This window comes from Parasteatoda tepidariorum, chromosome 7 (assembly GCF_982258835.1).
Source record: "Parasteatoda tepidariorum strain Cologne lab strain chromosome 7, Ptep-v5.0, whole genome shotgun sequence".
NCBI classification, from domain to species: domain Eukaryota; kingdom Metazoa; phylum Arthropoda; class Arachnida; order Araneae; family Theridiidae; genus Parasteatoda; species Parasteatoda tepidariorum.
In genome coordinates this window covers 80,827,653-80,853,692 of record NC_141761.1, presented here as the reverse complement: position 1 = coordinate 80,853,692, position 26,040 = coordinate 80,827,653, and the positions used below count along the sequence as shown (strand labels likewise).

The 26,040-nt window shown below is 28.8% G+C and overlaps 1 protein-coding gene and 1 long non-coding RNA gene across 3 annotated transcripts; one reads left to right on the top strand and one right to left on the bottom strand.

The window, feature by feature from the left end:
- The first annotated feature begins 2,071 nt into the window (after positions 1–2,071).
- On the top strand, positions 2,072–6,697 carry LOC147807269 (uncharacterized). Its single transcript, XR_015435771.1, has 2 exons — positions 2,072–2,415; positions 6,387–6,697. It is a non-coding gene; the product is annotated as an uncharacterized LOC147807269 (long non-coding RNA).
- A 2,900-nt stretch (positions 6,698–9,597) lies between these two features.
- Positions 9,598–24,263, bottom strand: LOC107444853 (uncharacterized). 2 transcript variants are annotated; one of them, XM_071183238.2, is made up of 4 exons: positions 24,072–24,263; positions 19,303–19,441; positions 12,038–17,967; positions 9,598–11,436 (listed from the first exon to the last, which is right to left on the bottom strand). In XM_071183238.2, exon 4 carries the CDS (start codon positions 11,195–11,197, stop codon positions 10,109–10,111), a length of 1,089 nt encoding a protein of 362 aa, XP_071039339.2. In that variant the 5' UTR covers positions 11,198–11,436; positions 12,038–17,967; positions 19,303–19,441; positions 24,072–24,263; the 3' UTR covers positions 9,598–10,108. The 2 variants fall into 2 exon arrangements, with proteins under 2 accessions (XP_071039339.2, XP_071039338.2); XM_071183237.2 differs by having other exon boundaries at positions 14,493–17,967.
- Positions 24,264–26,040: the final 1,777 nt, after the last annotated feature.

Below are 26,040 nucleotides of genomic sequence, written 5' to 3'. Positions count from 1 at the left end.
TGTATATATATATATATATATATATATATATATATATATATATATATATATATATATATATATATATATATATATATATATATATATTATATATATATATGTACATATATATAGGGTGGTGATTACAGAATACCCTGTATGTCTCTTGTTGGAATGAATAAATTGACATTTTTTAAAACAGCTATAGAGTTTATGTCATTTACTAATTCACATAGTTTCAATAAGGTGATCTTTAATTTGTAGACCTTTTTTACACGCAATAACCTACTTTACGCTCAAAAACTTACTTTCCGGCTCTAAAACTGAAAGATGCTCTTTATTTGAGTGAAATAAAGCCACAATTGGAGAAAGACATAATCGATCAGATATCCAGTTTGCAGATCGAGGGATCGAACCCCTGTCGAAGAATTAGCAAGCGAAGAATCTACCCAACACCCGAATGTACAATTACTTAAATGCGAAATAAGGAACAACGCATTGAAATATTGTAAATTTGTTTTAGAGGATTGCATAGGAAAAAACCGTTATTTGCTCTATTTTTGTAAACTGGAAACTCAGTTATTTGCGTTTCAACTCGAACTTACGAAATTTAGCTCTGATTTTAGTTGACTATATTTTTATAGAGTATCTTAAAACGTATTTAATGTCACAAAAATACTGTTTCGCTTTAAAATTTCGAATTTGTACCAGTTTTGTAAATTTTTGTACTTCTTTGATTAATTAGCATTAGTTTATCAGTCCAACAGTGAACATTGCAATGAAGATGATTTAAAGAAATGTCTCACTAATATACGGTCATTATACGATGCACAAATTTTTTACAAGGAAAAAGAAAGGGACTTGAATAATTATTGTAGGTAAGTCTTACTAGATATTTTATTTTATGAACAAAATTACTTGACAAAATATAACCATTGTCTTTATGAGGGGAGTAAACATAAACAACGAGTATGTCATACATTTGCGCTCAGGAAAAATGCAAGACCCATAGAAGATTATTGAAATAAATTCCTTGTTATTCTCTGAAAAAAATCGATTACGAAGAATTTTTTAATTCATATTTTTTTAAACATGTTGATGTTTTCTCAAATAGAATATTGGATGATTTTTTTTTAACTAAGACATTTCTTCGCTGCGAGTCAGGTGATTGAGCCGTCAGCGGGTCTGAGTCCAAAGTCAATGGTTCCCAGTTTGAATCTTGCTCAAGGCATGAATACTTCTTTCTGTTATGTGAATATGGTCCACCCTATGAATGGGTCCAAAGTCAATGGTTCCCAGTTTGAATCTTGCTCAAGGCATGAATACTTCTTTCTGTTATGTGAATATGGTCCACCCTATGAATGGGTCCAAAGTCAATGGTTCCCAGTTTGAATCTTGCTCAAGGCATGAATACTTCTTTCTGTTATGTGAATATGGTCCACCCTATGAATGGGTCTGTGGTATTGGGAAGTGGGTAATGTTGTTCGCCTCCATAACTTTGGTTCACAGATGTCTCCCGGTTAATATTAAATGAGCAACAGTTTCGGAATCATTCCATAAGAAGAACGAAAAGTTCAGTGCCTTCTTATAAAAAAAAATCGCTTATCCATTTTCTCTTATTTTCTTATGTTACGTTTGCGAGGTGACGCGTGAGCAGGCTTGATATTCTAGGAAGATTTATTATTGTTGGGTTAAGTCAAGTTCAGAAGTCTTTTCTGTAATTTATACAAGCTGGTGAGCCTTAAATAAATACAGGAAAACTAATATCACAACATAAATAAAGCATTAAGTTTACATGTTTTGAGTGTTATAACCTACTAGGCTATATTTGTGTAAAATATCACCAGTCGTTATTTTTTGGGTGGCATCATAGCATGTTTGTGTAGTTGTTCAAATTCATTTTTTGCACAAATTAATGGATTTGGCTAAAGGGAAGATTGAAGAACGCGTTATATTGAAAACACAAGTATATTAATATTGGCTGGCGTGCTTTTTCAAACTTAGGCTTAAAATAAGCCGGAAGTAGTTACCCAGAAGTTTTACGATGAATATTAACCCCTAGAGCCATGTTTGCTTAGCCTTACCCGGTCAACCATTCATACATATCAATGTTTATACGTCTTGGTTAACTCTGTTACAGTTAACTTAGCTAGGTTACAAAACAAAAATTTACTAGTTGTCCATTTTCTCCTTAATGGACAACTAACTAATGTTCCAATGTTCATGTGAGAAATATTCTAAAACTTACTTGAAGACCCCTATTAAAATTTCTGAACTTATTTCATATTGAAATTAGGCTCTTCGAAGAAGAAGGCCAATGTTTATATGATGTTGCACCTGTTTGTAGGAAGAAGCTTCCTATGGAAGCTGCTTTAGCTTCAGATTTGTTCAACTCTCTCAATGCGATATGCCATCCTGGGCCAGAGCAAAGATCAAGTAAGTTATAGGGAAAAAGTATTATAAAATATATAAAATGAATTTAAATTAATAAAATGAATTAATATAATGAAAGCATTAATTATTGTTATGAAATGAATTTAAAACAAATATAATAAGTTGGAAAATTATCAACTCCATCTATGAGAGAAATTTTTAGCAAATTTAAATCCATTGTTTTCTGAAATTTTTAATATTATTCTAACTTTAGAACTTTTCCAATTTTTATAACACAGTATTAGACTTCTAGAAATAAGAAGTGACCTAACTGCGTGGACAATCTGACAGATATGTCGAGAAAAAAGAACTTTTACAAAATACAAAATGGAATTCCAAGTCCTTCATAATTCCAATAATAAGACAATGAATTTAAACATCATGAAAAAGTTCGGGAGAGGCAGCTTTTGATGGCACCCTACGTCACTTACTAACCTTACTTACTAACTAAACTTAGTTTCGTTCTTCGCTTTCCCGCGGCACTTGCGATCGGTTTCTTAGAAATTCTTCGTAAGTTAAGTTTGAAGTAATTGCTCATGCAAATGGGAAAAAAAAATTTCAAATTTATGTGACCGAAAATAAGAATTGCAAAAACTCTTAAGTTCAAAAGGTTAACGTAGTGGAACATCATCTTCGATCACAAAATAAAAACAAACATTTACAATGGACATAGATGTTAAAAAAGAAAATACTTCTAACGTAAATTGTATGATTCAAATAAATATATAAAATTTTGAAGTAATAGAAAAATATATATTTAGTTATGGACCTATTGCAATTTAACAAGCATAATTTTAAATTAAAATGAATGAAATTCATTTATTCTTATTAAATTAAACGATTGTGGTAACATGATTTATTTAAACATTTTGTTATACTTAATCCCCAATCTTCACTTTGTGTTGTTCACCTTGATCTATCTGTATAATTTCCACGCTGTTAATTCTAAGGTAGGCTAAAACAGAAAACAATGCTTAACAGCTACGTGCTTGTAGCTCTGTAAAACCTCGTCAATAAAATGCAAAATACGTAGTATTTTATGACATTAAAAAAAAAAAAAAATACGCGCAGGAGCTTTACGTGTGGGAGTGTACGGAATCTAACGCATGTTTGCGAAATCCTCCAATTTTTTTGTCAGATTCACTAAGTTTAACTTAAGGTATCCGACTACCTTCGGGACAAAATTTTCGAGAAATAAATATTTTCCACAACATTATTGCAATTTATATTGTATATTAATTTAAATAAGCATATTTAATAGAGAAAATTTAATTATACAGGAAATTTTTTGTTTAAAGTGTATTTTTAATATAATTTTAACGAAAATAACTCATTAACGGAAAACACTCTACACAAAATACTATTGTACATACAGCTATCAAACTTTTTGAGCCGTTTCGTATAACCCTCTGAAGTGTTATGAACCTCAACTTAAATGATATCATGAAATTAAAAAAATGTATGGATTGTTGAGCATATTTTTCCATTTTTTTTACATTTTCTTCACATTATCTACTGCAAAATATCTCATAAAACAAAAAATAATACAGTTATCTGAATTCTGGAGGTCTGTTACATAACCACCAATACAAAAAACAATCTCTGAAAGTTTGAAGACAAATTTATAATAATTAGTTGAGTTATCTTGTTTTCCGTAGACAAAAAACAGCAAAAATTTCATTTTGAGAAAAACACAATTAAAGTTTATAATTACATTTTTTCTAAAAACTATGAATGTTTGTCAGTAGGAAGTTATTATATTTTATAGGGGGCACATTCCTTCACACATTTTCTTAGTTTTATTTAACGTAGCGATATTTTAACGTATTATTTAGCGATATTTTAAAGTATTTAGTGAATAACATCAAAAGTCTACTACTTATAAAGCATTTAACACAGGAACAATTTTTTATTAAACAACCATCTTACTGTATTTTCACACTTTAATATATATGTCTAAATATAGTTTTTATTTATAATTAGAAGTAAAAAATATTTTTTATAATATTTATAATAGCCCAAATCTAGAATTTTCTTCTAAATGAAATTTGTTATCATAGCAAACCGGACAACATAATGAAGCTAATATCATCATCAGCATCTCAATATCAATTATTCGATTACCACACAGATTGTTTTTATCCAAAAGGATCAGTTCTTTATTGACATGAATGGAAATCGATAATTTTGAGGAGCTTGAAGAAATAGATTCATCTGCTTTACACAATTTTGAAGAAATGGTATAATCAACTTTACTAAAATCATCGCTTTTGTTGGCTTGTTGATTACCGTAATATTTACGTTTCTTGGATCGAGAAGTACGTCCCTTACCCAACTCAATAAATTTATCAAAATAAATAACAAATTTTTTTGAAAGAAATCAATAAATTTCTTCAAAACAAATTAAAATCAAGATATAGAAAATACGCTTCAAATGTAAACAAACTATTAAAAAATATGCTAATTTTCATGTTACCCACAAACAGTAACCACGAAACGTAAAATCTAATTAAAATATAATTCAGATTATTAGCCGAGAGTTTAAGAGCCTTTAAAAATTAAATATCTAAGAAAAATAAACACACAAATAGAAATGGAACCGAAACTATTACCTACTACCGGTTTCATTTTTGTAATTTCCGGTAAGTTAGACAGCTGTCATCTGTCACTAAACTAGCTATAACTAAAGTTCTGCTTGACGTGTATTCAAAAACAAAACAGTTTTGAAAACTAGAAAAATTGGGCATTATTATAAAGCAATAAAATAAAAAAGTGATATTTTGTGAAAATCCTCGTTTTTAAGGTAGTCGGATACCTTAAAACGTAAAAGAAATCCTTGATAACAAAAAGTTTTAAAATTTCAGACTTTTAAATAGTAAGTCAGATCATTCTCTATTTAGAGTTTCAGAAAAGTACTGAAAGACGTACGATAACTCGAGGTGTACGTATCGGATAAAAAAAAATCTAAGAATACACGCGTCAAATACTTTCGGAAGATGCCAAAATTGGCTCCCAGGGAGGGATCAATTTCAATATTTTTAAAAAAAATTGGGGTCTCCTCCAGTTTTTTTTATTTTATTGAAGATTAAGATTTTCCTAAGAAAATTTCTCAATTTCATTTACAAGTTATGTTGTTCACAGATAGCATTCTATTTGCAAAATGAAAATGGGTATAAATTGTATAATACGTAATTGTATATATAACAATAGAGTTACCTCAATTCAATATCTATTATTTCGATGGAATACTTAATGGAATATTTAGGAACCTCTGAATAATAGCTTTGTTTTGGAACCTCTGTCATGTCATAACTGCATCTTTGTTTTATCGGGAGATTTTTTTATGTGTTAACAAAATGTATAGTAAGCTAACATTTTTAACTTTGAATATAATTGATTCATAATGATTTTGTCCACTACTGCACATAAACAATTGGAATATATGCATAAAAGACCTAACAATAATATTTTAAAAATATTAAGTGTTTGAATAGTTAGAATAATTTCTGCTTACAATTGGCAACTCAATTGTGATATCGCTACCCCTACATAGAATCTTAAGCAGAATGTGTTAAAATGGCCGTTTTACGAGAAGGGAGGGTTTGAAAATAAGTTTCCATAAGCGACTATGGACAGAGTAGTGTATGAAAGACAAAAATTTAATGGGATATAAAGTTAAGACGTAATTTTTGTTCTACATGACTATCAAGGACGTTGAAACATTTGTCATATCATTTTTACTTGAGCCCTCCAGGAAAAAAAATCAGGGTTTTGAATTCAGAAGAAGCGTTGAACGGCTTGCGTGACGTCAGCATTGCTTCTAACTTAACTTCATTTCTTCTTCATTGACTTCACCATCTTCATTAAAACATTTCTTCTTAAACTGAAGAGGAAACTTATTTTCCGAATCTGTCACGTAAGATAGAAATAATATTACAATTGCTTTAATCCCATTTTTTTTATTTCCATGATAGAGTACTTGAGTTCACATCCTTGCTTTCGAAGTCTAGAATTTCAGTTGGAAAAATGTGGCCACAGTGACAAAAATAAGCACGTGACCTTGGAAAATATATGCAAGTAAGTAACAATAAATAAATAAATAGTATAGGGGAGCGTAATTTTGTGTATGGACCCCAAGATACTTCTACTCTGCGAATAAAAACATGGTCAAAACTACTAGAATATGGCAAAAATTTACCGTGTTTCTGGTTATATGAGAACACCAAAATGCTCGATAATTTTTACCGAAGTACTTTGATTATGATTCTGGTAAAATTAACAATAGAGTTTTATGACATTTGATAAAATTTGGTGAGCGTGGTAAAATTTGGTAATTTCATTATGGTAACTTGGATTATAGTATAAAAACCATTTACTAGGTTAAATTTACTTTTCAGGATTGTATTTTTTACTTAATGTGTGGTAATAAGAACAAGAATTTACGGTAAACCATTACCATATGAGCAGAAAAATTACCAAATGAATGGTTTGAATACCGTATATTTTAATTTTTATTAATCGAAATTATGTTATTTTTTTTTATCAGAAATGTCATAACTATACAATATGGTAATTTTACTAGAACTTCTCTTTCCGTTTATGCAATATTCATATTGTAGAAATGTATTGTAGCAATGCATATTGATTAGTCTTGTTACACCATGGTAATGGTAGCGTTTATTTGTTAATAAATCTTTCTTAACATTAAGCTTCAGCAGGATTAAATTAACTAGGTTGAGATTAAATTTAGTTTGGCATCTTGCTAAAGCTAGTCAGTTAAGTATTGTAACCAGACAAGATATGTAAGGTATGCGATTAATGTTTAAGAATTGAAATTACGGAGTTGGATTACAGATAGAATCCTGCTTTTACAAAATTTTATGAGGTTTAATTCTGTTCTAAACATAAATTACTAATTAGTATTTATTGTAATATGTTTTGTTCAAATTGTATTGTTTGAGCAAGATTTTCTCCATTGTATTCTTAGAGATTTGGTCTCTCCAGATTTATTTCCAGGACAAATATTTTATTGGCTAATTTTTCCTCAAATTTCATTATTTTTAAAAAAATATTAACGATTTCAAGAATATTTAAATTTTCAAATTACTTTATGAACTTTTGAGAATCATTAACAGAATAAGAATTTTTGAGAGATTTGTTTGTTGTTGATTAAGAGATACAAGATTCCCCACAGTCAAAATTTTTTTCTTATCAGACAATCAATAAAAATACTTCGAAGGTTAATGTCAAAAATCAAATATTTTATACGATTACAAATTTATTGTAAAGACAAATATAAATCTTTTTCTCCAATTCAAGTTTTTGTTTAATATACGATGTATGCCGAAAAAGTAAGTACAGTTTCATTATATCTCATTCGTAATGTCGAAGTTCTACTCATGCTCAATCGTGCCTCTGGTAAATCGTTTGTGCACTGACGCCATTACAGTTAAATTTGTTGCGTTTGCATGTGCTATGGCTTTGTAAATAGAATAGATCTTTCAAGGTTATGCAATTTTCCCACTCTCCCCACTTTACCATGATATCTTTTTTCACCATGGTATCTTCTTTTTCCAAACTCCAGTACGTTTCACTAAGAAGTTGTAGTAAAAAACAAAAAGGTGATACTTTGGCTATTGCTTGAAAGCTTGCACTTGTATGTAAATAAAATATATTTACATCATGAGGATATTTTAGGATATTTTAAATATTAAGAGTATTTTAAATAAGAACTTTATAAATATTTTAACATAATTATTTTATGGTTAAGAACAATATTTTTTCAAATAATTTTCGGTTCAGAGGAGACCAATTATCTTAAGTAGCTGAAGACATTGTCGAAAACTATCTTTGATTGTCTCCTGACATTTAGAGCTATTCATTACAGCAGAGCTTTAAATACAAGCAAATTGTGATGGCATGTCTTCGGATCATCCTCCGGGATGTTTCCCAGACCGTCGCCAATAGCCCATTGTGCAGCTCTAGTGCGACGTAAATTAACAACAACAACTAACAACAACAACTTAAATACAAGCAATTTAGTATTATTTTATGAAAACGAATCAACTTATAACTGAGTTAAAAATGGTGTTTAGCAGGCGAAAGCGAGAGAGCTAACTACAATGATCAAGGAAACTACAAAGCTATATATGTACTCCTCAACTTCGGTGAGAATAAAAAGCGACGCCAATTTTATTTACCAGAAGTATAGTGATTGTACAAAATGCTTCAAATGACTGCTCATTCTGCAATACGGTTTTTCAAAGCAAAGAATGATATCTGGAATTCGTAATGAATTTGTCGAGAATTATAGTTATATACTCGATCTTCCGACAGGTCGGAAAAACTAAATAATCATACCTATTTCTCTTAACTGATTCAAATAATATATATTTAGAGCAGTGATTATAGAACACAAGGTATAAATATATTGCACGCATAAGTATAAATATTTAAATATATTGCTTCTGATAATTATTTCTAGGCATGTGCAAAGTAAACTTTGTGCAGCTGATATGAGTAGAAAAGTCTGTGGTGTGGATGGGGAATCTTATGCATTATCTGTTGAATATGGTCTGAGAGGTATATACGATGAGGTTTGCAGTGATGCTCACACAAGATTATTCAACATATGTTTAACAGTCTGCGCTATTGTAATCGGTTTTTATTTTAAAAAGATAATGTGATAAGTGCATATTTCTATAAATTGTGCTTGAAGCTCTAACTTTTATACATTTTTTTATCTATTACTTTTATTCTTTTATTTTTCGAATTTTACCTATATAAACTTTTTAATAAAGAAAACTATTTATTTCGAAATACCTAGCTTGAAAAGTTAAGAACTCTTTGAAACTTCCATTGTCAAAACTGTCATAATAATTGCAATAAATTGCATTTTATATGACATTTTATATTCTTTAGATTAAAAAGAAACTTAAAAATCAACATTCTTTATCAAAAATATTAAATACACTTTTCGAACTAAAATAATAATATAAAGTAAAATGCTGGAAAACTATAAAACACAAAGATTGAATCAGTGATGTTTTAGTTTGTTAATATTACAAATGAAATCAAAATTGTGTAAAAAAGCGATTATGATGCTGTTTTTAAGTTAAGAACTCTTTGAAACTTCACTTTTGAACACTGTCAGTTTTTGTAAAGATCAGCATAACAATTGTGATAAAATACTAAAAATCAAAATGTCTTTATACTTTATTAAAAATAATAAATGCACTTAATAAAAATAATAAAATAATATAAAATAATAAAATATGATAAAATAAAATAATGGAGAACTACAAAACACAAAGATTTAATCAGTGGTGTTTCAGTTTGTTAATAATACAAATGAAATCAAAATTGTGTTAAAAAACGATTATGATGCTGTACAAGTTTCTCTATCAAGTTAAGAACTCTTTGGAACTTTACTTTTCAACACTATAAGTTTTTTATCGCAGCATGACGATTGCGATAAAATACTAAAAATCAACAACTCTTTATACCTTTTTAAAAATATTAGATGCACCTTTCGAAATAAAATAATATAAAATAATAAAGTATTATAAAATAAAATGATGGAAAACTACAAAACACAAAGATTAAATCAGTGATAATTTAGCTTGTTAACGATTAAAATAAAATCAAAATGGAGTTGAAAGCCAATTATGATGCTGTACAAGTTTCTCTATCAGTGTTAATAATTTCCATCACCGCCTGGTTTTTTTGACAAATTTAGTGCTAACTCAGACGAAACGGTTTGGTTCCTATCATAAATTTTTTTCCCGAGGAAACTAAATGATTTACTTTCTATAGCTTCTCGCGCAGGTGACCAAACATTTTGGGAAGACATTTTTTTCTTCTTCCAATGCGTAGAAGACTGTTCTATGTTTGGTGGTGTAGGAGATTTCTCCTTGTAAGTCTGTGGGGAAGTTTTGGATAAATCGAATTCCTTGGTGTCTTCAAGCATGTAGGATTTTTCCATAGAAGACACTGAAGGAACTTCTATAAAACTAAGAGGTAGCTCTTGTTGAGGTGCAAAGAGATTTTCTTCAAGCTGTTCCGGGCTATTTATAACAGTGACTGGTGAATCCAATTCAACGGAATTTTCTTTTATAGAAGCTAAAGATACAGTCGAGACTTTTGAGTTTAAAATGGCAGGTTTGGATTTAGTTTTGCTTATGAGAATAATTTCTTCCTTTTCTGATGTTGAGGAATCGTCTTGGTCGGGTTTCTTCCAGTGTGCAGGAGAGATTGGTGAATCCTCTTTCAGTTCAACGGAGTTTTCTTTTACAAAAGCTATAGGCTTGTCTAGAGATGCAGCTACTGTTACTTTTGAGTTTGCAGTGGAATTCTTTGATTTAGTTTTACTTTTAGAAATAATTTCCACTTTTCCTGATGCCGAGGAATCGTCTTGGTTGTGTTTCTTCCAATGCGCTGAATCCTCTTTCAACTCAGCGGGGTTCTCTTTTGCAGAAGCTATAGACTTGTCTGGAGATGCAGCTACTGAGACTTTTGAGTTTGCAATGGCAGGCTTGGAATTAGTTTTGCTTTTAAAAATAATTTCTTCCTTTTCTGACTCCGAGGAATCCTCTTGGTTATGTTTCTTCTCATGCTTCAGCAAAGATGATGATTTAGAAAATTTTTTGCTGCAGTAGAAGCATCGGTATTTCTTAGCTTCTTTCTTGTGTATCTTCGTATGCCTTTCTAGAGCCCTTTTGTCATCGAAACTCTCGAAGCAACGATCGCATTTATGGACTACTTGCTTGATTGCATGTTTCAGCATGTGCTTTCGCAGAAGTGAATTTTGTGTAAAACCAGCTGGACACTCGTTGCATTTGTATGGCCTTTCTCCGGTGTGGGTGAAAATATGTTTCCGAAGATGGCTTGAATATTTTGTCGAGTAGGAACAGAAATTGCAGCGATGCTTTTTTATGACGTCGTTTGTAGGGTGGCGTTGTCTGTGAGCTTCTAATGCTTCTTTTGTTGTAAACACTTTATCACATTCTTTACAAGTCAACAGCTCTAAAAGAGAAAATGTTTTTTAATATATTATGAATCACAAGTTAGCTTACATAAGTAAGTACTAATATAAAAAATATAAAATAACTTATCTTAAAAATAATAATCAATTACATAAATGCAAAACAAGTCAGTTTACAAATTTCAACGAATTTTGTTTGTATAAAGAACAGGAATACTATATTTTTTTCTAAACAATATAAAAAGATTTTTCACGTTTCCAGCATTATACTATGCATTTGTATTGAATATTTTATTGTTAATTCAAATTATTTCTTTATACGTCTTGCATATTGGTTAAATAAAATTCAAAAAAGGCTAGTAATAAACTAAAACAATGCTTAATTTTGTTAATTAACATTGCTTTGGAATCACTAAATTTAGGGTGCCTCAAATATGTAGTGATAAACTTTAAGCGAGGTAGCACACATATTAAGATTGAAAATTGGACTTCAACCCATGAGAGAATACGTCATCATTAGTCACTAGGTGGTGCTTTGCACGAGAGTACTGGAGATAAATGGGGGGGGGATAGTGGAGATAGAGTGGGGGCTTAGTATTATAAACCTGGAAAATCTGCAACGGATCCCGTAATAGGGCTCACCTGAGCTGTTGCCATCTTCAAAGAAGTTGCTGGTATGTTAAACTGAAATGAAAAGCATTGCTTTTTACTTGCATGCAAAAAATTGATGGCATCTGTTGTAATAATTTAAATTTTATTCATCTAGTGCTCCTTTTATACTAATGATGTCCTATGATTCTTTCTATTTTCTTACTCGTGTTCTCCCTTTGCCTTTGATACAATTTTTTGCTTACGTTCGTGGTCACGAATTGCTCTACTGTATTCATTCATTATGATGCGCCCTGACTATCCTAAAAGCTCATAGTTGCACCATATCGACATTATATGTTACATTAATTGTTACATTATTATCTTTGGATTAATTTTTAAAAAAAGTTCTAGTCATGAGATTAAAAAAACCCCTTCGTGTTATGGGTTTATAAGAGTCTGCTCTTTTGTGATGAACATTGAAAAGTTTCAGTAACATTCTCTGTAAAGAAAAGTTTCAATAGCTACTAAAACTTGTGGTAATAAGCATGGGGCTACAATTACAAGTCAAATATTTAGTAACTCTCATAAAATTGACAGATAAATTTAAATGTTTCCTTTTTTATTGAACAATTTTTTTAGTTCCATTTTTGTTGTTGTTGTTGCTTATCCTCTTCTGGCCGGACGAAATCAGACCAGATCTATGAACCCGTTGACCTGAAGAAAATCAAATACCAAAAGAGGAGTAGAGTAAATGTCTTCCCAGAGAAGACCAAGACAGTTCAGGATGTGATCGGCGGAAGCCCAGTGTAGATGGCATTTAGGGCAGAGGGGGTAGGTTTTAGTTCCCTTAGAAAATAGTAAACCTTTAAGATGACCGGTAGCTAGGCGGGAGATGGTGGTGCCGACTCTCCTTTCAAAGGGGAAGGTCAAAGAAGCTCCAGGCTTATTTCCTTGTACCAATGGTGGGTGGGGAGAATCAACCAGTCTCTGAGTTCCATTTTTAATTTTGTTATTGTGGTTTGCCTTAAAGATTCGAATTGTTATTAACTCTTTGAAAACTAAATTAAACTAAGTTAGAAAAGAAAGTTAGTAAAAACTAACAGAACTAAGCAACTAAAACTACCAAAGCTACAAAACTTATCTGTAAAACTAAGTTTTTAGCAATGTTACTGGGCATATTTACGATGAGCCTGTCATAGCCGAATATTTTTTTGGTTATTCATAGTATATGAGTTTTCGGGACATGGTTCTAACTTTTAGTACAATATGCTGAAGATATGAAAAGGTCAGATTTATTAGAAAACAAATTAGGTTCTTCTTAATTAAGACATTTAGAAAAAGTAGCCAACAAAAGAAGAAAATGGAGAAATCGGTGGAGATACACGATCGTAATTCCATTATGAAACAGTGGATCACGGAATTTAAAGAGAAAAATATTTTAATATTCTCTGACGGAATAGTTTCTTAGTGAAATCATTCACTAATTTTTCCTTTTACTCGCGTCTTTTTTTCTAAATTGTAAAGGAAACTCTTCAAGCAATATTACTGAATTATTACAGAATAGTATTATTCCGTAGCATTCTGTAATAGCACGGAAGAGTATTATTACGGAAATTTTTAACTTTTATTTCTCGTAAGTTTTGATAATTAATAAAAAAGAAGAACTTTTGTTTCTGAAAAATATTTTTTGGTGACTGATCACTCTTAAGTTCCCTTTTTCAAATCTTTCCGTATCAAGTAGCTATGAGTTTATTGGATATTACTATATGCAAGGAAATTTATCTTTTCCAAATTTTCCACATTATTAGAAATCGTAATTTCTCTGATGTAGACATACTCCTATCTCGATTCCTAAAAAGTGCTACAAGTTGTACGTTCTTGTCAAGGTACTTTTTGCAGTGGAAAATAGATATTTTTTGTACGAGTTATGTTGTATAGAAACTTGCTATTCCTGTTCTGTAGTATATTATATTTCTGTGTGAGTTTTGTACTATAGAAAGTTTCAGTATGGGGTCTGTGGTATGTAAACTTTCTGTATTTCAGGAAGTACAACATTGCTGTATTTCAATTTCTCATATTATCTCTTGGTAGCCTTCGACAAACTCTTTGGAGACGTAACACAAATGTCTCTATAACCATTCAAAAGTTTTATTTTTCCCTTCTGGAGTGCTGAGACGTTTTTTTCAACACATTGAATCCTGTTCTTGAAGTATTTGATTGAGGTGCTCTTTGAATTTAAACGCCCATTTTTATCTAGTGGATATTCTAAGGGAGTTTATCTTCTTCAAGTAAGCGCTACCGAAGCCTACTTTATTTGCTTTCCATTTTATTTGTGCCGTATATTTAGTTTATAACATAGTTCTATTTCAAAACATTAATAAAGTAATAATGTTTTTTTTTTCAGTAAAGCCTCTTCTGGATCTTGTGTCGTTAAAATTTACAATTAACCAACTTTTCATAATGGATAGTGAATTACGACAGAAAAAAATCTCTTCTTAATATTTACACTACGTAGTTGAGTATTTGTGCTTGTTGGATTGACCTAAAAATAAAAAAGAAAGTAAGATTAGTGAAATTGTATGATTGGGTAAGAGAAGAGAAGCAAATAATTATAATTAAAACTTCTCATTTTAAATTTAAAGCTTGATTAATTATGGCCAATGAGACAACGTTACGAAATGTCAGTTATTTAATTTTATTTATTTTATATGTATTCAATAACTTATAAATTTAAAAAAATGATTTGCTTTTAGACTTCTGGTTTGATTGCGTGCGCTTAGGATTAGAACATAGAAGTTTTAAAAATAATTTTAGTTTGAAGATCAAATTCAGGTGCAAATTATTTTTCTTGAATCAAAAGAGTTTGTCTATCGTCTTTCCGACGGTGCAATTGAAGTATTTTTTTTAATTTTTTATGGAATTATGTGCTTTTAAATTAGGATAACTTGCTGGGAGTGTGGAGAATATTTATAATTAGTATTTATAAATTTTTTTTCGAACATAGTTTGTCATTAACTTTATATTAGTTTAAACTTTTTCTGTATTCCTCCCCATCCTTAATTAATGTTGTATGATTTTTTTGGATTCAAATATTCAAGAAGAAAATTTTTTGATTAAATTTAACTTTAAGTTAATGACATTACTGGTAAAAAAACCCCTATAATTGTGATTAATGATAACTGATTATGTGGTATTTAAATAATTCGTTTGGTAATTTTTCCGGTGATATGGTAATAGTCTACCAAAGCTTTTGGTTTCCGAAATTATAGTTCTAATTACAACTTTTTTGGTAACAAAATACAAACCTAGAAGAAAAATGTTATGAGTGAGTGATTTTTATACTATGCTCTAAGTTGTTATTTAGAAAATTTTACAATATTGCATATTATAAAACTATATTTTATTGTTCATTTTACCGAAATAATTCCCAAAGTTCTTTAGAAAAAATTATCGAGCTCTTTGGTGTTCCCATAGAACCAGAAACACAGTCAATTTTATCATGTTCTGCTTTTCTTACTTTTTTTTTCTCAGTAAAGTAAAACATTTTTTTCAAATAGTATATAATTTTGCAACTTAACAGCTAGTTCAGCAATTACAAAAATATTAATTGTTTCATTGAATTCTAAGAGTAAAATTATTTCCAAATCATTTTTACTTCAAAAATTGTTTTTTTTATTGCTTTGAAGGAACAAAACACGAAAATATAATCCAAAACTTTGCACTACTTGAAAGCTAAATTGTATGTCTCTTCTACGAGAAAAAAATAAACAAACCAAATTCGCTAGTTCTTTTCTTATAAATTGTATTATAAATTTAATTTTTTCAAGAAGAACGAAAATCAATGAACAGTTCTGAAAATAATTGAACCAACCATGAAGATTTGAAATTCTTATTAACTGGAAATAATTATTTTAAATAGATTATATTTTTTATTTTTGTGATAAAATTCTAAAGCCTTGGAACATTTAAAAACGCTGAAATTTTTTAAATACTTTTCGGACACCATTTTGTAACTTTTCGGGAGAAACTCGCAAAATAAGAAAACTTGAAACTGAGGTTGCCCCCTTTAAATTTAAACTTGCATTTGACTTAGCGGAGTCAACTAAATTTAAATATTCAAATTTTTTCCGTTTTTCAGTTTTCGAATAAAGAAATGTAATTTTGATTAAAAGGCATGTTCAAAGGATTTGATTCCGCAGATCTAAGCTATTTTAGAGTTACCATAATTATTGTAGTCTACATGAGGAATACGACTCTTCTAAATTTAAATGTATTGATTCTTGGATGATTATGAAAAACATTAAAAAACATAAAATGGAATATGAAAAACACTAACATTAACATTAAAAATATTAAAATGATTATGAAAGACACTAACTTTGACATTAAAAATATTAAAATGATTATGAAAAGGACTCAAATGAAAAATATAAAAATAATTATAAAAATCATTAAAAAAATTATGAAAATAATGAAATGGTTATGGAAACATTAAAATTATTATGCAAAATACTAAAATAAGCATAAAAACATTAAAATGTTTATGAACAACACTTAAATGAACATAGAAAAGCTAAAATAAACATAAAAAGCGCTAAAATGAACATGAAAGCACTGAAACGAACATATAAAACATCAAAATGTTTATGAAAAACACTGATATGAAAATAGAAAACATTAAAATTTTTATGAAGAGCACTAAAACTGAGAATGGAAAATATTAAAATAATTTTGAAAATATTAATAATATAAAATGATTATGAAAACTTTCAAATGATTATAAAAATAATTAAATGAATATGAAAATTGAAAAACAAACAAACTGCCTATTGAATTTAAGCAATTACATTACACAAATTTACACGAATTCATTTAAGTATATTTAAACTTTTCAGTCAATTTTTTGAAGTTAAGTGATTGATAAATTTTATTGTCTAGTTATTTTTGGATCATCAAAGATCAATAGAATCCTTATTATTACGTGTCAGCAATATAATTAAAAAATCGAAAATGTTTATAATCACAAATTCAAAAATTGCAATATCTTAATATTTACAAATTAGAGAAATAAATAACATTAATTTACTTATTTTACTTAACAATACAATAAATAAGGAGGCACAAATTAAATGTAAAAATATAAACATCATATACTACATACATAATAAGCATACGAGTATTTTCATGCATATTAAAATATGACTCATTAAGCAAATTCAGCACATTTTAATGAAAAATAACTTCTGAAATTATATCAGTATAAGATTGGAAACTCATTAGGATTATAACAGAAGTAGTATTACATTATCAATGGTTACAAAAATCTTAAAAGCACATATATAACATATATAAACATATATAAAACATATACATTAAGCATTGTAATGTAATAATAAGTCTAGGAAAGGATGAACCTTTACATAAAATGTATTAAAGATGCTTTCATACATTTAAAATTACTTTTTATATAATATATCGCACTAAATGGTGGAAAGTTTAAATTTCAATTGAAACCATAGAAAAGGTATGTAATAAAATAGAACATGATTCAATTTGAACAGGAACATGGTTTTACTTGAGCAGAAGCATGGCTGAACTTGAACAGGAACATGGTTCAATTTGAACAGAAACACGGTTCATTTTGAACAGAAATATGGCACAATTTCAATAGAATAATGGTTCAACTTAACATGGTTTTAAGATTGCAGAAAATTTTATGTTTATTACGCTTGATCATACGACCAAATTTTATGAGGGCGTAAATTAGGCAGTGTTGGTACATTTACATTCTTTTGTTGGCATTTTAAGTCATGATTTGTCAAAAATAAATAGTTTCATTACAAATCTGTATCCTTGTAAGATGTTACATCATTATATTAAAAGAGAAAGCTCTTTTCGTCTGAAGTGCACGAATAAAAAATAACCAATAAATCCTTCGAGAATTTTGAACGACAAAGCAGGCCAGGCATATGGCTCGTACCCTGTAAAATACAAAAATATTTGTCATTTTGAAATTGGAAATCGGCGAGGACACACGGAAAAAAATTCTAGTAAAATTACCGTTTTGTTTGGTAATGACATTTCTGGTAAAAGAAACTTTAATTCTGGTCATTGAAACCAAAACATACGATATTTAAACCATTTGTTTGGCAATTTTTCCGTTTATATGGTAACGGTTTACCAGAAATTCTGGTTTTCAAAATTACAGTTCTTATTACCACACATTTAGAAAAAATAGAGATCTGAAAAGCAAATTTAACCGAATGAATGGTTTTTATCAGGGCTCGAAAAACCACCCGTCCGCCCGTCTTCGGCGGTCAAAAATTTTCCGCGGACAATGAAGTTCTCGAATCACACGTCCGCGCGGACGGCCATTTTCCGTTAATGTTCGTGATACACTTTCAATTTTTATTATCTTACAAGATTCTAGCGCCTCACTTCTAAAATGACCCTCTAATTTAGAAATCCCGTACAGCAGCATACTGCGCATGGTGGATTGATGTTTTTTCCGTCTGGGAGTACTGCAGCAGTTGAAAGGGACTTTTCAGCAATGAACTTACAAAAAAACACATTACGTAAGCGTTAAACGCAATTATGAACATTCATCTAAATGGAAAACCCCTTTCAGATTTCTGTGTAGAAGCCTCTGTAAATCGTAGGCTTGATTGTGGAACTGACAAACGTCATATTTAATACATTTAAAAAACGCAGTACCCTCGGATAAATTAACATTCCAGATAACTTGACCTTTGTCATTTAAATTATTTCATAAAAGAAATAAATTATTTCATAAAAGTACTAGGTTTTACTATTAGTAACCTAGTATTTCTTTTATTACTGTATAATGTAATCCTAGTAGTTACTAATTCATTGTGTAATGTGTAATTTATATAAATGATTGTAATAAATAAGAAAAAATAATATTTTTATTTATTTAGAAGAGACGGGTTAGTTTCAAAGTAGGACGGGTACGTTGTTGGACAAGCCGTCCTCGGGGACGGGTAAAATTTTTGAGTTTTTTCGAGTCCTGGTTTTTATGTCATGTTTAAAGGCATCGTGATAAAATTATCCAAATTCTACCAAAGTTACTAAATTTCATCACATATTATAAAACCACATTTTATTGCTAATTTTATCAAATGTAATTAACAAAGCGCATCGGTAAAAATTACCAAGATATTTGGTATTCCCAAAGAGTCTGAAACACGGTAAATGTAACCATATTCTGGTAGTCTTGACCATTTATTTCTATAATGTATTTAATAGCGTAGAGATTGGAAAAAAAGTTATACATATTACCTCTTTCCCCTACTTACCCTATAAGGTATTGATTCTTTCAGATTACTTTTTTAATTTCTACATTAATATAGAATCCTTATTAACTGTGATATTAAGATGCTAAGCCACAGCCCTTCAGAAACAAGAAAGCAACTTCGGTTCCTTTACCGGGATGGTCTAAAAACAGGATAATGATTTCTTAGTTCTATGAGGTTATATCTAACATATATAGGATTCCCTCAAACTTTAAGTGTCGAAAGTTAAAAAATAGATATAAATTGTGTTTATGTTTATCAATCCCATTTTTGTGCTTGTTTAAAAATTTAATTAATAGCTAATTATAAATTAATTTTAATTAATAATCAGTTATTTATAAATTAATTTTAATTAATAATCAATTAATTAGTAATTAATTTTATGTCATATCTAACTAATTTTTACTTAAAAGTTAGTTTCGTTTAACATATCCTTCGTGGTTTCCTGGAAGCATTAAGTATGCCTCTTGATATACGAAAATCCTAAAATTGAGCAAAACGTTTTGTAGAGTGTCATGTTTTTTTTGATGATTGGGATACAGAATATAATAAAAAACAAATATAATAGAAAAAAAAATATGAAATAACAGTATAAATATAGACAAACAAGTTTTATCTTTAGTTTTTCATATAATGTTGAGAGAGAGACAGAGAGAGATAGAGAGAGACTAGAATTGCGTGATTTTTACATTTTATGGAAAATGAATTGTGCATCTGATAAATAAATTTTGCCATTGTGAAGGGCAATTACCATGCATTCAAAACATTTTCAGTTAGTCAGTTTAAAAATTATAGAAACATTGCCACAGAATTTTACTTAATCTTAGTTAATTTTTATTTTATAAGCTCACGTTTGAATTGATATCAAAAATAGCAACAAAAAAAATCAATAAATGAGATAAAAGTAAAAATAATAAGACAGAGATTAGTTGTTGCCAGGTGTAAATCTTAAAATTTAAATCTAAATTTTTAAAAGTAAAAACACTCAAGAGATAAAAATGCCGTAACCAATTTGAACTGTTTATAGTGATATATGCATATATGGCAACGTTACTTTTAATAAGTAACGAGTAAAAGTACAAGTATTTTTAAAGAAAGTAACGAGTAAAAAGTACAAGTAAAAGTACAAGTACTAAACAAAAAAGTAACGATTTAAAAGTACATTTCTAGGAAATCGAAAATTCAAAGTAACCTAAAATTTTATTGAATAATATTCTTATGTTCTTTAATGTTTTTGCAAAATTGTTGTTATTTATTTAATTATTTTTAATTTTGAAAGTTATGGATATAAATTTATTTTTAAATTCGGAAGAATATTATAATATAATTTTATAATATAATTTTATAATATAATTTTATAATATAATCGTATAATATAATTTTAAAATCAAATATAGTTTTAAAATCAAATATAATTTTAGTATCAAACTTTTTATGGATTCGCACGAAAAAGAAATTTTATCTATTGATTTTAACTTTAATTTATTATTTTTATTTACTTAAATTACCATTGATTTAAAATTATTTTACTCTTTAGAAAAGCGTATTAAAAGCACAAACATAAGCAAAGCAAACACGGGGTTTCAGATAGCTTTGTGATCTTTGAGCTAGTAAAAAATAATTGAATGTGCAGTTTTAAGTTGAAACAGAAAGTATTTAAACACAAAGTTAGCTGTGAATGCATACAAATTGCACATTAATTTTTTTATTAAAGAAACATAAGCATTTATTTTTAAATTTAATTTCTTTTTTTTTTAGAAAGCTTATCGAGTTTTAGAAAAAAGTAACGATTTCATTCGATATTTCCGTTAAAAATACTTGTACTTTTTCCCTAAAAAAGTAACGAAGTACAAGTAAAAGTACGTACTTTTTACTTGTACCGGCGGTACAAGTAACGAAAGTAAAAGTACTGCCATATATGGATATATGACATTATATAAGTGTGTAATTGTTATATCATTATTGTATAGTTATTATTATTATATTACAATATTATTATTATTATATTACAATATTATTATTATTATTATATTGCAGTATTATTATTATATCATTATTATATTATTATAATAATATTATACTATTATTATATCATTACATCATTATTATAATATTATGTCATCATTACGCTTTTCATATCATTAACATGCACAGTTATACTTCTCATAAATTTTTCGAATCAGTTCCAAATCTTTTATTCTAAATTTTTTGTTATTATAAGAAAAAAATGTTTCTGTCATTTTTTTTTACTTACTAAAATAAAAAAATCTTTAATAATAATGCTTTCGGAACTTATTCTTTGTCTAAAAAGAGTAACGGTAGGTCATTCATATAAATATGTATTTTATTTAACTTAGAAATAAATTTAAGAACAATAAATATGGTGAGAAATTAAAACATCTAAAATAAATCGAAATTTATTTTGGAATATGTACATTTGTCCTTGTTAGCAATGGACATTTCTATGAAATAAACATTTAAGCATTTCATGGAATTGAAGCAATTAACCAAATCATTAGAATAACTTCATAAATTCAATTAAAAATAACAAAAGAAAGCAATACATTTATCAATCCAACAAGTAGTTAACCTCTTTACCGTAACGTATTGCTAAAAATGTTATGATAACAACGTTGCCATTTACGCTACGCTGAAAACGCCGCTTTGGCATACATTGATTGAAAAAAACATCGTGCTTTTTTTTCTAACAGTAAAGTGAGAATTACGCATTTTGCTGTGGCTGATATTCTAGGGTTTTTTGCCGTTTCTTTCAAATTTGACGCCTTTATCATTTATTTGAACAAAAATTCTTATTTTCAAGACAACATTTAAATAAATGATGGCTAAAAATATAGTTCATTTCCTGTTGAGTAACATTTGAGAGTATTTTTTCATATTTTACAGTAAAAAGTCTGTTTTAGTCGTTTTTTTAATAGTCAATACTTAAAGAAAAAAAATCGCAAAAAAACAAAATGGGATATTGTTAAGTTTATAAGCAAATATAGCCCTTTTAGCACTTCAAATTTTAGTTCTGTAGCTGTATTTCTGTAGTTTGCAGAGAGGCCCACGTGGAAGTTTTAAGACAAGAATATCAGTAAATTACTCTCGAACTAATTATTGAAATGTCAATTTTTTTCATTGTGTTCTTTTAACACTTTTTGTTACACCTTCATAATTTAGTGTTTCTAATTTTTAAGCAGCAAAATAATTGAAACTTAAATTTGAACCCCCGAAACAATATTAACGGTAGCGATAACGATTTCTATTATAGAGAGATATTCAAATATATACTGGGTGTTCCATAATCACCACTTTTGATACAATGTAATATCACAGTCAAAATCTAAATAAAAAAATGTACATTATGGTACAGAAATTAGGCTATTTAAGAAGATACAAAAACACTTTCGAAATTTTGTTGATTCACTTGCGAGGGATGCAGAAGGAAGTTTAACAAGTTTCATTCCCAGAAAAACAAGTTTAATTCCCTGAGAAAATTCTTTTGTACCTATGGTTACCCTTTAAACTCCGCTTTGTTCTTTCCGGAAGTCAAACAAGTTTTGATGTTTTTAGTCACAATTTCTTTCACGGAGAAAAAAAATTCTAGTTAAATTACTGTAATCCGTGGCAATGACATTTCTAACAAAAAAAACCACCTTAATTTTGGTTTAAAATAATTTACTGATCAAAACTAAAATGAAACCATTCATTTGGTAACTTTTCCGTTCATCTGCTTCAGGGTTTCTGGTTTTCAGAATTAAAGTTCTTATAACAAAGCATTTAAAATTCAGGCAGTATTACGGAGCATTTAGTATAGAAAGGAAATCTTATAGCACGTATGTACAAATGAATTAATATTGCTCGCAAACACATTGAATAATAGTTTTTGTACTCCCTCATCAATAGCTGATGAAAAATTTATAAAGTGAAGCGCCAAGTGCACTAAAATATTTCATCTTCTCATGTGCTGTAAATGTGATTGCTGATATTTCTTTACAGCATGATGTAAAATAAATTGTATATTGATTTTGAGAGAAAATGTCGCTTAAAACACTTCGATTATTTGTGGTGTTAAGTAGTTCTATCTGTTAAATCGGATAATTCTAGTTGGATAAATTGGATTTAATAAGTAACAAACTACTGTATTTCTATATGATCATAGCATAAGCTATAATTATTTTTTCTAAATATATATCTTACATAATAGTACAAAACTAAAATTGCTGTAAAATTTATTTTGCAAACTAATTGAAAAGTAAGCAGTTGAACATAAATTTATCTTAAAATTTTTAATTAATCATATGTTCACAATAATATTTAAATATTCATTTTTTGATGTAAAATAATGCGATATTTTAAGGCTGAGAGTTTCTGAAAAAAAAATCCAGCTATGGGGAGTATTGTGAAAGTTGCGGTAGCTAAAAAGAGAAATTTTCATTCAATTAATCATAACTTTGTAAACCTTTCTAATTTTTTTGGAAACTTGAAACTTAACATAGAAACGCAATCAAGCAAAAAATCTTAGTAAGTTAAAAGTTTTTTTTTAAAATTTAAGTAATTTGGTTCAAAAAATTTTGTATTTTTTTTTTGACAGTAAGTGAAACGATAAGTTTTCGCTAAATTTAACTATAACTTTATGAACACTTTGCATTTTTTTCGGACACTTGCAGCCCTGTTATAAAATTTCAAGAAAAAAATATGAGAACTAAAAGTTTTTGAATTTTTAAAAAAAAAAGTAGTTTAGTTTAAAAATCTAAGAAAGGCAGACTCACAAACTTTCATCGTTCTTCTTACAAGGATCATCATAATTTCGAAAAAGTTGGAAACGAAGACGCACAAAGCAGGAAGCGCAAGCACTTCAGCAGCGTTGACGAATATTTTGCACTCAAACAAAAATTTCCGAAACCTCGTTGACGCAGTTGCAATGATTAATAGGGCTGATTTGCGCTATAACATCAAATGCTGAAACGATATGGGCAAGAGACGTCCATAGTTTTTACGGTTCCTGTGATTTCAGCTGCACCAGGTGCACCACGATTTGAATCTTGGTGTGTTATTGCTGAAGCCAAGTGGTGAATTTGTTACACGTTGTCATAGGTTAATAATGTTTATCTAGCTTGCATTCTTTATATGTTAATTTAGGCACATTTATTCTTTCTGACTTGGTGATGAATGCGCATTCATTTATCAATCCATCTAAAAAATGACGCAATATTTGCTTTTTTTTTCGACCTGAATTTTCTGAGCAGGAGAATCAACAAAACCTGCTTAACATTAGTTATAATAATGGTAAACATATAATCTTATTTTCGTAAAGGAAGTTTGAAATTGAATTATTTTTTGTTTATTTTATAATTGAATTAAAATATAAACATACATTTTTACACGTGCAAAACTTTTCTCAGCATCCATTGATAGAAAGTAAGAAAAAGGGATATAAAAATAAATAATTTTAGTTTAAATGAAAGATATTCTTTGTAATAAAAATCTGTTAAATTTACGGATAAAAGCTATGAGCTGTTATGCCAGCATAAAGCCTTTCATTTCGCAGAAATATACTGTTATTTAAAAACAGACGTCTGTCTTTTTAGCAGATGATTATTGTTATTTTAACAAATTTCTTTCTAACAGACAAACTCGGTTATTTTTTTGAAAAAAGTTCTATAAAATACCACTGCGTTCTAAGGGAGCCGAGATCAGCATTCATACAAATAGTCGTCACTAGGATTCGAACCTGGGTCACCTTATTCAGAGGTAAGATTTTTGTGCTGTGAGATACCGCTGTTTTAGTGTTTCTGTAGGAAGAAAAATCTTGAACTGTTATCTTAAAGCATTACTTAGGGGAGAGTGGGGTCAATCGTAACATTTTTTACTTAACTATTTTTAACTAACAAAAAATCCAATATATTATTAGTATTAATTGACAGACGAGTAAAGTAGACTATCCTCTACTAGAAAAAAAACACCTTATTTTAAATGTTATTATATTAGTTATTAAAATTTTTTGACAGTCGTGCACTTGTTACAATGGTCCCCACTTACGGGGTTAATTGTAACAGTTCATAAATTTAACTAAAACATAGTTAATTATACATATTATCATAGTTGTGATATATTTTTTTATTGATCAAAATAGTAGTGATATTTTAGGAGTAAAAATAATAATGAGCAGAGACCTAAGGGGTTAAACTTTTCACTTTAAGGGGTTAAAAATTTAAATTTATGTTGTGAAAGGTGACAAATAAAATAATGAAGAAAAGCAACATAATATAAATGATATAGGAAACTATTGGTGGTTCTTAAAGAGTCAAGTAATAGTTTGTAAACATAGGATTATTTATTTTCAACTGTTACAATCCTCCCTTTACTTATTGTTACAATCGTCCCCAAGACGCCATTTCAGCTTCATTTGTTAAAAACAATGCTAGTTAAATAACAAATCTAATCTTTTTTTTTTGAAATGTTAATTAAGGTGTCCACTTACATATTCGGTCAATAATTTTTATTTGTTTTAGCAAAATTACTTTGTTACAATATAATATTCTAATACCAAAAAAAGTACTTACGTAGTGTGAAAATATCTTTGGTGAAACTCTTTCAAAAGTACATAAAAATGGTTTCCAGGAGGGGTGTACACGTAGATTTATTAAATACACCTTGTGCGCCACCTAGGAACCAAATCTAGATCCCGTCACTCGAAATTTTCGCTCTGTCACAATCGTACCCTGTTGCAATTGACCC